Source organism: Eleginops maclovinus, chromosome 10 (assembly GCF_036324505.1).
Source record: "Eleginops maclovinus isolate JMC-PN-2008 ecotype Puerto Natales chromosome 10, JC_Emac_rtc_rv5, whole genome shotgun sequence".
Taxonomy (NCBI): Eukaryota; Metazoa; Chordata; class Actinopteri; order Perciformes; family Eleginopidae; genus Eleginops; species Eleginops maclovinus.
The window spans coordinates 10,177,791-10,189,988 of NC_086358.1; the positions used below are offsets into that span (position 1 = coordinate 10,177,791).

Below are 12,198 nucleotides of genomic sequence, written 5' to 3' on the forward strand. Positions count from 1 at the left end.
GTTAGGTGGCGGCATTCATCCTACGGACAGATATTTCAAAACACAGATGCATAAAGTGCAATATAATCTGCATGAGTAGATACCACAAGCGGAGGGTCATAAAGCCTTGCTTTGTGTGAGCCAACACTTTAACTCCTCGCATTAACTTCAAGATAGGATTTGATTCAAACTGACTTGAATAAGACCTGCAGTGTATATGTTAATAAAACAACGTTTGACTCTTATCATAATTAGAGCACAATCACTAGTTTTTGGGGGTAATTCTTTCTGGCATAAGAATGCTAATAGCTGAATAATTAAAAAACCTCATTTTTATTAAACACCACTTAACCACTTGGTCTGGCCACCAATGAAATGTTGGATTTGACATTTACTTTGATATTTATAATAAACATGAATTAATAAATATGCTTTTTAGGTGTTCCAGCAATTGTTATGCCATAAGAACAAGGAGGTGACAATGTGAATCAGCTACCACTGGCTGCTGTGTGCAGTTTATGCCGGATGAGGGATGAATTAATGCAGTATCCACTCGGCTATTTGAAATTTGGTCGCTCACAGCTCCACTCGTGTTTTAGTGAAGGTAAAAGTGGTAAAGATGGCATGATTAAAAATAGGAAATAAAAAGGGAACAGAAGAAAATTGTACCACAAAAAATGTCTAGGAGCTAAATGGGAAAATAGAGATGATTATTTCAACAGTCAGCTGTCGAGCAGATTACCATCCCTGCTCCAGACCTCCACTTTTCATCTGCCCCATGTCAAACATGCCTAACACTTCCCCAGGACAACACACTGTGGCAGATTCGCACTAGATCACTGATCATGTTGAAGTGGATGGCCCAGATGGTTCAGTCTACTGGCTAAGAGAAATATTAAATTCTGAAGTGTAGTATTTTTTATTTGTCCTGTCTTTTTTACAGCATGGATCTACATTATAAATCCTTGCACATATTCACTCTAAATGTTGTATTTTCATCTGATTGATCCATCCCCACGCACGGTGAAGCAGTAGCACCATCTACTGCTGAGCTGTAACTGATACCCAACACAAACCACTCAAAGATTTTCCTGATGCTTCGCATACAAAACAAAATGATGGATGATGATGACAGACTGCAGAGTGATGAGCAGCACACAGTGACAAACAGCCGGTTAGAGACAGTTAAAGTGGTGATAGCTGAGGAAGCACAAGTGGAAGGGTTAAAAAAAACAAATGACAAAATAGAGAATGAAAATCAAAACTTACTTGACTTGATATATCCATTATAGCTATTTTTAGCTGAGAAAAATGCAGAGACAGAGATGAAAGGTTAGAGGGAGGATCAGGTTGTAATGAAAGCAAATTATAAATGACAACTGAAGGCTGCAGATTTCTCCTAAAGGCACATTTAAAACGTGTGGTGCCTTGAAGACAACATGGACAAAGCAATGAGAAATAAAACACGGGTCAGTTAGGAACATGTCTTTTCATCAATGTGGTCATTGAGCTGGAACAGTGGATCATTTTCAGTGTGTCAGTGTTCCTGCTGAGTGTTGTAGTAACACAGTTAGTGGTTTTTTAAAACAAAGTTCAGGCTATCTGCTATACTTATTTTAATTCATAGATAAGTATTTTGGCCTACAAAATGTAAGTAAATGGTTAAAAAAATGGTTATAGATTCCTGGTGGAGATTACTGGCTTACCTGCATTTAAGACATCACAATTTTCTAAGCTAAAAAGATGTTTGGTCAATTATTTAATTAATTATCAAAACAATTGCAGAATCTGTTGGTTTATATCAATGAATTCTCTTTCTGCTCAAAATTACACGTCACACTTTTAACAGCATTAATTTACTATATTTCAAACTAATGCATGTCCATGGTACAGCACATATAATAATATATTTTAACGGAGGAAAAACATTGCTTTTATTTGACTTGGATGTGTAAATGTCTTTTAATTTACTAAAAAACTCACCTATGGTTACATTTAAACATCATTTCATCAGGAAGTACCTAAAATATATCACATTACTATATGTTCTCTTGTTTTGAAGTCTATATTACTTGTTTATGGTTCATTTTCTTGCCAAAAGCTGTTTTCCTTCCTCTGCTCTGCCTGACACAACCTGCACTGGTGCATGGAAGTTTGTGTGAGTCACTTTTTGGAGCCGTGAGTCCCACACATTCTCATTAGTACCTTATTTCAACCCCTTGCTTACAATAAAGGTCATGCATTGAGCTTAAGGCAGGACAGTGACAGCAATGTTCAAACAGGGACCTTGCTGGTCCTGGCATCTGTCGCCTGCAATCGGAGGGCGCGAGCAGAGTCACAGGACTAACAGGCTAGCATCTGTCCCACAACGAGTAAGGAGGAGAGGGGTGGGGGCACTCGGCTGCCTGGTGGTTAGGAACTGTCAGGCTGAGTTTCATGACAACCGGTAGCACTCCAAAAATGAAAATGCAAACATAATTTCCATGTCAGGCCGCATAAGGCCTCGCTCCGCACGGCTCCCGCCCCGTGTCGACAGCGACTCGGGAGCTCGGCTGAGGCTCAGCTAGCCAGGCGATGCTCACAGCACACAACTCTGGAAGACATTTTGGGGGGTGGAAATGCCCTGAGACGTTCAACTGTACACAGCAGGGTCTTTGATTTAGAGATAATCACTAAAACTGTATGACAGTCTGCAATGTTTTCCAGCAAAGTGTATCAACGCCCTGCAAACTGGAACACATTCTTCATGCCTTCTGCGATATATCAGAACAATTTTACATGCCCTCTGGCTGGGAATCACACTTAAGAATTGATATGCTGCTCAATTCAGTTTATTTCTCTGAGATCATATGATTCAGCACTACTCTATTGTCTTTTATTCCTCTTGCAGTCCAATACTTTTCCATTGCATATCCCGTTCATCATATTGTACAATTCAATAAATATCCTTAAAATTCAATGCTTTCAAGCTCGCAACTACAATCTCTTCTTTGCTGGCAATGAACGTGGCCCTGGTTTGTGAACTGAATATGTTTAAGAAATGTTACCCTCAGTGGTTGTTCAAGCTTTTGATCTTAATTGAATAAAACCAGTACATTAACCTCAATATGTACTGCTACCCTCAGAACATCCCCTCGGGCGCTCTTAAGCCTGCCTTCTCATTTTTAAATGAATTGTCAGTGGCGTTTATACAACCAAATATCTAAAATCCTATCCTGTCCACCCGTTCCTGGAGGGTACATTGGGGAAATATTTGGATGAAGTAAATGTTGTTTTGATTATTTTTTTTAAATTAAGTTTCCAGTGACATCATTATAGCACTCCTATTAAAACAAATAATCTGAAGAAATGCAGGCAAATTTTTCGACAGGGTTCCAGAGAGATTTGTGGCAGGAATTTAAAGCTGTGGATTTTTCATGGCTTCAGTTTTAATGTGTTCTAAATAGGTTTTAGGGGTCACTGGAGGGGAGGATATTATCTTTCAGGAGCTTATTTTATACAGACTGGAAAAAAAATCAGTATTACTGAGTTGATTTTATCTATAGGTCAATTTGAATCCACATTCTCTGACAAAACATCAGCAACACAGTACACTGGCATGCTTCACAACAGCTAAACGTCACTTCCAAAAGTAGCCACACAGAGGGAGGAACACGAAGTGACTGAAATCATAAATCTAAAAACTCTAAAACAACATTTATGTCCATGACAGTGACGACAAAGCTGCTAGAGCTAGACAGCACACAAGCTAAAGACACATTGCACGGATAACACAGTGCATGTTACAGACACTGAAGAGCACATGTCATGGCGACAACTTACAGGCACGTAAAGTGGCTGAGCAATCATTAACAGAGACAGCAGAGAGTGGGATGTCGCGTCGAGGGGAGTCCATGTTACAACGCACATTAACTGGCATGCAAGAGCAGTCCCGCTCTGAGCGGCTGCAATCAAAACAACATGCCAGTCTGATTTTCTTGTAGGCGGCCGTCTTGGCTACAGTCACGGGTTCAAACGAGAGGAGAGGAAGAGCAGGTTAATGTAGAGGGTCGTTCTGGAGGAAGAGTGGACAAAGGCAAGACAGGACACAGAGGAAGGCTGCTGCTGGGATGCACAGGGTAAACTTTATCGTAACAGGGTGCAAATGTCACAACTAAATTTAGAATTTGTTCCACTCTTTGTGGTTTATTCAGGGGGATTACGATGAGTAGTTGGGGAAATAATGAAATCTTAAAATGATGTGGTTTAGGGGGAAAAGGGGACTTGGGGTTCAGTGGGAAGGGGAGGTCAAGACTTTTTTTTAAGGAACAGAAAAGACAACTTCTACGAGTTCCCTCTTGTTGACACACTTTAAATAATTGTACGGCTTTCCTATTCAAACTGAGAAGTGAATCAGACATTTCTCCAACAAAAGGTCAAAGTAAATGTGACATTGTTTCTGGAATTAGAAATACAAGGTCCAACACTTGTTTGAAAATACCATGAATCCGTTTGACATTATCAGGTTGCACATACCCCATGACCTCGTTTTTCCCCAAAACTATGCTGGTACAAACTGTGCAACCATCTCTGTGAATGACACTGTGTTGGGGTATGGTTCAAATAATACATTAGTTTGTCACTTCAGTAACTGTTCCTCTTTTCCCATGCTGGTGATTTTTTGGCTCTGCTCTTCTTGCAGGGATGTTGTGTTGTTCAAAGGACTGTGGGGACATCTGGTGGTAAAGTGGAGTATTACTATTTTAAACAGGCATGACATATTGTTCATGCTTTGTTTAGGGATGCTGCAATAAATAAATACATGTGTACTTTAGGTATTACATAGTCAGCTGTTTGATTGTCTCTCTGGGTTTTTTTCTAAAATTGTTATAATTAGTTAGACTTTTTTTTAAGATACCAGTATAATTTTTAGGTTTTTTATAACTTTGTATGTCAATGCTTTCCTCAATTTAAAAGTGACATGCACATATTAATGGGCAGAGGGATCCAGGCAGCATCAACCATATTACATGCAACATTTACAGTACACTCAAACAGATTGCTTCAGTCGGGGTAGCAGGCTGTGTTTTCGGAGGGGATATAAATCCACATTACTCACAATATATCACTACTAAGTGAATTTTTAAGGAAAGTGTCAAGTTCCCAAGCAGCAGGAAGAAAATACATCACACGTTAAGTTTAGGTGTAAGTGTTAGCTGTGCGTAATCCAAGAGAAAGAGCAACAAAACTTTTCAAGACACACAATCCATCCAGATACCTGTGGCGTTAACGGTCTCTTTGAGTGCCTGTTAACAACTCTAAATAATCAATGAACTGGAACAGCGTAGATAGCTATTATGCAGAAGAAACATAGCATACATACACCTACGCACGCAAACAGACAAAATGCATATTAAGACTGTTTTCACGGGTGGTTTAAGAGAAGTAAACTAGCTTGTTTCGTACTTGTCTGTGTATCTATGAGGGGTGGGAATCATAAGGAAGAGAATATGATTAAAAAATAATCCTCATCCCAAGACACAAAAAATAAATACTTGACTTATCGGGTCACCAAAGTCGCACAATATAAATCCCAAACTGACAGAATTATTACTTGTGAAAAGTGGAGTTTTCTAATTATGCCGAACTGACTTAATAATGACGGCAAGTGTTAATGTTATATAGAGGTCCAAAAGTGCAGCATTACAAGGGAAACTTGGACCTCACCTGTTTTTTTTGGCTGCAGAAAGAAATCCAATTAGCTTTGTTCAGGCACAAGTAACAGGACATGAATAATTAATGAAGGAACTAATTGGTTTGGACACATGGCTATGTAGGTCATGTAAATACACCATCACACCGCTAAATTGATGCTAACTCCGTGCTGTGAAGAAATGTTCCTGAAGTTAAACACATTTATACAATGTTTATTTCATGCAGTCACTTACATTTCTTGCATCCACATTTCTTTATCCTTTTGGGATCACTAATGTCATCATGGCAGGCTTTACAGTAAAACAGGGCCCTATGGAAGAAAAATAGAAATCACATGTTAATGTCCGATAACGTGTTTACAGACATTTTGTCTTCACTGCAATGGCACAGTATAAAATAAAAAATAAACAATGAAGGCACATAGAAAGTATCAAAACATTTGTGATCCCTGTTTTTTCTAAAACAAGTCAGGAAAGTGTTACGGCATGAGGTGGAATGTGCCTCAAGTACAACATATGAAGTTATTTAGTATGTTGCAAGCACCAAACTTACCATAGAAACCTCCACTGCCAATCATTCTAGCGAGCAACAAATCATACATTTGTTGCAAAAATCATTAGCTAACATCAGCTAACAGCTAGCAACATGTTAAGCTTACTATCATATTGTACAAACTGGTAAAAGAACAACCCCACCCAATCTAACCTAATAAATCCTCCTCTGGTACTTCATCCTAGCAAGCAACAAAACATTCACTTGGAAGTTCAGCTAACAACTTGCTTACTTACAACAACCAGCTTGAAACATATTAAGCTAACTAGCATATTGTTAGGATTGAAACACTGGCCTCAGCCCCCAACACCAAATGACTGAGCATGAGGAAGCCTCTATCAGAGTAGTATTACTTTTAGTCTCTGTGTAATCTCAGTTTCCATTTATTACCTCTTTACTTCTTTGGCATCACTGGCAATGAAGAAGCCCAATGTCCCCTCCTGCATTTTCACATGGTTTCCAGGGTTTATCAGGGTGCTGCAAGGATTTTTAGAGCAAATATATCACAGCAGATAGTTAAGATCACAGAATTTGCTGAGCAGTAGCAAAGGGACAGGCTTGCAGATTCGTTTTCCCCGCTCATTTGGCACAACCTTTGTTGATGAAAGCTGTGAGCAATGACACCTTATAGTAGAAAAACCACTACACACAAAGCTTCAGCTGTGTTTAAAGAAACCAACTGCCACCTTCCTCATTAATTTGTCAGGATGTTATCAAAATGCCTCTGATGTCTGTGAACAAACCAATTTACACACCAATTTAGCACATTTTGTAAAGCGGCTTGTGTTTGCAGTCAAACAGAGAAGCTGATTCAAAGTAGCTTCATCACTGAGAGTAAATGCGGACAGCAAACACACCTGCATGTTTAGGTTTTTGCACCCATGAATTTGAATGACTTTAACCAAACAGTGTGATCACATCCACTTACCTGCACTCCCTTTGATCAGACTTGTACTCTATAGCTATCAGTAGCAGCTTAAGCTTCACATAGCAGAGTCTGCAAAAGAGAATAACAATATAATTAGACCTCACACACAGTAAACATTTTTAGTTTATGGAAATTGTCTTAGCATTGAGTGCCAACTTTTTCTACTTAAGAGGTCGGATTTTTGAAAAGCTCAAACTAACAAATCCAGATGTTGATCATAATGAAAATAGGGTCATTCAAGGGTTTTAACAGAATTTGCTCATACATGTTTGGAAGCTTGAGTGGCAATTGCAAAAATTAAATGAGGTAACAGAGAATTAATCAGAAGAAAAGGCCACACAGCAGAACTTCATTCAAAATCTTAGTCTCTGTGTACTTACTCGCAAATGACAGGGAAGGACATGCCAACAAAGGCACTCGACAGGTACTCGGTGTACATCTCATTGGCCACTCCTTCTAGGTAATACTTTTGCCATGTGTCCTCCTCAATCTACAAAGATTTATCACAAAATAAAAAGAGCTTGTACCATTACAATGTTTTATTTATTCAAAACATTTATTTTTGTATATGTTTTTACAAGTTCATCCCCATCCAGTCACCAGATGTAGCCTCATCTGGGACAATTATTATAATATATTACAACTTTTTCATGGCCAACTTTGCTTCTGAACTTAATCCAGTGAGCACAGATGGGTGAATTTTAGCTCTTGCTACCTTGATGAAGGACCTCATGGAGAAGAGGTTGGCCAGCATGGTGGAGAGGCCCTGAGCCAGGCAGCTCTGAGCGATGAAGCCCAGCTTCAGCTCCGCAAGGCAAATAGCATCATCTCCCTCCTTCCAGTTCCAGCTCGGGATGTTCAAAAGGTGGGCCTGAACACAAAAAAATTCAACACTTATTTACAAAGTTTAAAAGAAGAGAGACAGAAAGTTCAGCATAAAACTATTTAAAATAAATGACATCAGAGCAAACCCAAACATGATTAAATACAACAAAGACAAACAACTATTTAATGTAAAAGCAACATATTTTTACCAACCTTATTGTGGTACTGCAACATCTGAGTTATTATTCTGATCTTTGGGTGGTAGTTCTTGATAGATATTACTCTGATGCAAGAAAGAAATTACAAAAACAAACTCAGAACATTTTAAAACATTTTCCTGGCAAGTTGTATCATTCTTACATAACAACCTCCTACAGTTAAAAACCTTTTCATAATGTATAATATCAACAATATCTGCAGCTGGCAGTCATGTTTGCCTATAGATTTAAAACAGTTTGTTGCAGATTGTAATACATATTATCTCTGTGGGCTTGATTATTATTGATTACTTCTTTTAAAAAAAATACATTTCTGAATGTGAAATAGTTAAACCCTAAATGTGCTTTTTGTGTTGTATTTATCAACAGGGAACAGTTATTTTAGGAACAGAAGACACACTTCTGGATGCCCCTTAACCGAGTAAAATAAGTCACAGGGTTTACCTCATGATGTTGGATGCATCCTCAGCATCGGGGTCAGCACAGTATTTGTTGGCTAAGATTAAACAGGCATCAGCTGATTCGATCTGGAATAGAAATCACACACAGCAGACAGACATCAGTAAGTGTAACCTTTATAGACAGCACAGTGTCCCTCTGAGCCACAGAGGACAAAGTATGATCTGTCAGTTACCTTAACTCTGGCCAGGTCGTGAGGGTTCAGGACGGATCCTTGGTAAAACTCCACTTGAGTGAAATGACGCTTGAACAAGGCTTCCAGCTCAAGATTAGGGGAAATACTGAGCGAAAAAAAGAGAAACTCTTTAATCTAAGGAGGAACATAATTTCTTATCTCCAAAAGTGATGTATTTTTTCTTTCACGAGTAAGGAAATGTTCTGCTTGTACTTACTTATGAAGAAAAACAATTTCTACATTGACATCATCCCTGTCCTTGTGTAGGAAGTCTTTTAGAAAGTTGGACACACTCTCAAGTGTTATATGACCACAGACCACGATGTGCCTGGAAAATGAGTTGCAGAATCATAATGAAACTAAATGTAGTCAGATTAAAATTTAACAAACACACACAGACACACTCACAGACAGACACACAAATTGATGTTTCATCTTCATCTTTGTCCTGGAATCAAAAGGTAAATCTGAGATGAAAGAGATGTAATGGAAAAATAATCACTACCGTTTGAATTTAAGTGATTGAATTGAAATAATGAAAACTATGTTACAGGAAGGATGTTTCATGTTCCTGTCGTGACGAGAGAGGACTGAATGAGAAGGTCAGAGAGCACTGTGGATTTCAGTATGAGATTATAAAGGATCAGAGTTTACTTAGATGGAGATTATAAAATCAGCACACAGTTTATCTCAATTCCCACATTATCACAGATCCTTTACGCAAGGAACCCAGTTTATGTTTATAACTAAAATGATAGTAACACAGGTCGATATGTTTTCTTATTAAGAACATTACTCCAAATTTGTTTGAAAAACATTTTGTTTCATCTTGCTTTACAGCTTTGAAGTTTTTTTGGCTTCAATATACAATAAACATATTATTTCACCAGTTTTTTGGCTGATTTGTAAATGAAAATTGATGAATATACATTTATAGTATTGATGCTAATGACAACAAGTAGACATGATGAAGAAGAGGGAAATAGGAAAATAATGATGCGTTAATATTCAAATGTTAAGGCGCTACATCCAAAACAGAGTGATAAAAACAACATCTCCAGATTTATTTATTTTTTAAACTTTCAGATTTTAGCTACTTTGTAAGCTGATAAAATACTTTAATTATAACTTTTGTTTTTCTAAATCTACTAGTACATTGTAAGTTTGGTGAAACATTTTCAATTCACCAATAATAAAAAAAGTAGACCAAATAACAAATACAAAATTGTACACAATACACAAAAAAAAAGGTCTAGTTTTTAAACAAAAGAAGAAATGATTTGGTTTAAGAGTTTCCCAAACCAAGTCTGACTTCTTCAAAACTAAGTGAACAAGCACAATACTAGAAAAATGCTACAATAAGCAGTTGTTTGTTTGGAGGCATCAAGCAGAATCTCACTATCTTTAGAAACAGCGGCAGATCTTTGGACACTAATGTGTATATTATATGTTAAAGGAATAGTATGACTTTTTGGGAAATTCACTTTTTTTTGCCAAGTTGGATAAGATGATTGATGCTACCTTCAGGTCTGTGCTAAGCTAACAAAGCTTATCTTAGTCTAGAAGGGGAAAACAGCTATTCTGGTTCACATACCAGCATCTTTAAATCTCATAAATCAACACATTGTAGGTTATTTCAAACACAATCTAAAATAAATGTAAAAATAATACGTTGTATTTAAATTGGGATTACCTGCTAAACTAAGCTAATCGCTTCTTGGCTCTAGTTTCCTGGTTATCGTACAGACATGAAAGTTGTATCAATCTTATCATCCAAAAAAAGTGTGTTCACCAAAAGGTCAACTATTACTATAAACTCAAGATAAATGTTAGTCCTGCGGGTGTAGGTCAGACTGAAGATAAAGGCCAAGAATGTTCAGAAGCAAAGCATGAAAAAGAACAAGCATAGCAGCACAAATTTTCCCAAGACGGAGAAACAAAAGTTCAAAAATCGGCATGAAGCAAGCGATGGCACACAGGACTCCACTGTATGTATGATTTTGAATCACTTCATTAAAAAATAATGAAATACTGAATTCAGTGAAGCTTGGAGTTATCAACTTTATAAATATAATTATTGTGGCTTCATCAATCTCTCAATTACTTTGTCAAAAAAAAAAGTAGTGTTTTTCATAAATTCACTAAATTTCTGTTTACTCATTACTTTAAAAATAATTGTCTAATAACAGTAAATTGTGTACTAGTGAAGGTATTCATTTGGCTAACTATTGATATGCATTTTCCTTTGATGTGATGACCGCAAACACTTGATTTACAAACACAAATTTGGCACAAATGTACATTGACAATAAGCAGCTTCATTACAAGTAGGACACCACAAATCATGTAGGATTTTCTCTCAAAATGAAACTGTAGAAAAAAAGTAACGTGAATTCTCATACACTTGTGAACTGGTGTGGTGGGGGTTATCACACTTCAGAAAGTTGTTTTTCATGCACAGCATAATATCCTTCTTTAATATGTTATTTTTTTTTTTTAAAGGCTGGTTCAAAGTGTAATCAGTGTCAAAAATGACTGCTCAAGTTTTTGAAAAATAGATTTCAAAATAATATATTCATAAGAAATATTCCTCCATTTTTTCCAAAAGTAGCATAGATTTATTCACAATTTATATCACTGGGATAGATCTGAGAGAAAATCCAACATGTGCCATCTTTAAACATGACAATAACATGTGTACATAAATACGCAACAAAAATATTCATCCTTAAGTCATGATTGTCTATTTTTGAGCTCTCAAAGAATGTGTTTGGTGATAAAATTACTCAAACTCCTAATCAAAGTTGAGTCTTTAAAATGAGTTTCCCTCAATCAAAAATGTTTCTTATGTCAATGTAACTGTTTTCAGTTGTTCAAAATCAAGTCAAAAGTATCCAGTTTACCTTAAAGAAAGCCTATTCCAAAAACAGACAAAAATAACTTGTGAGATAGAGATGTTTTTGCAGTGTAAAAGCAGACATTCATCCATGACATACAGCAATGACAGCTTGCACACATAAAAGCAGCAGCAAAACAGTACAGTAAAGTCTACACATTAATCCTGGCCAAGTTCTTCAGTCACAGTGTGACTTTAGTGCTAATTGAGATCATTACATCTCAAATTACAGTTTCATAATGTCTATTTAATCAAAAATCAGGGTCACCTCTTTATGAGAGAGCCACTTTAGTCACACAACCACACCAATAAAAGTTTGCTGTTTTTTCATTTGTTTGACTTACTTTCTGCCTCTGGTCGAGTTATAACTCCCTCCATATTTCTTCCGATTAAGGATGAGAGCAGCAATTTCTGGCACGTAGCGAGCAAACATGGCCTACATGCATGAAAAAGAAAAAGAAAAAGGCATGCA

The 12,198-nt window shown here is 37.1% G+C and overlaps 1 protein-coding gene across 7 annotated transcripts in view; it reads right to left on the minus strand.

The window, feature by feature from the left end:
* Window positions 1-12,198, minus strand: part of LOC134871237 (calcium-activated potassium channel subunit alpha-1) — a 70,823-nt gene that overhangs the window by 17,179 nt on the left and 41,446 nt on the right. For 5 of the 7 annotated variants that reach the window (XM_063893917.1, XM_063893915.1, XM_063893913.1 and 2 more), the window contains 11 exons: window positions 9,048-9,158; window positions 8,831-8,936; window positions 8,641-8,723; window positions 8,192-8,261; window positions 7,869-8,024; window positions 7,534-7,643; window positions 7,154-7,222; window positions 6,616-6,702; window positions 5,907-5,983; window positions 3,802-3,975; window positions 1,249-1,281 (listed from right to left, as the gene is read on the minus strand). In XM_063893917.1, coding sequence (XP_063749987.1) covers window positions 1,249-1,281; window positions 3,802-3,975; window positions 5,907-5,983; window positions 6,616-6,702; window positions 7,154-7,222; window positions 7,534-7,643; window positions 7,869-8,024; window positions 8,192-8,261; window positions 8,641-8,723; window positions 8,831-8,936; window positions 9,048-9,158 — 1,076 coding nt within the window. Of the gene's footprint in view, window positions 1-1,248; window positions 1,282-3,801; window positions 3,976-5,906; window positions 5,984-6,615; window positions 6,703-7,153; window positions 7,223-7,533; window positions 7,644-7,868; window positions 8,025-8,191; window positions 8,262-8,640; window positions 8,724-8,830; window positions 8,937-9,047; window positions 9,159-12,070; window positions 12,163-12,198 lie in introns of all 7 variants that reach the window. The other 2 variants (XM_063893914.1, XM_063893918.1) reach the window with 2 other exon arrangements.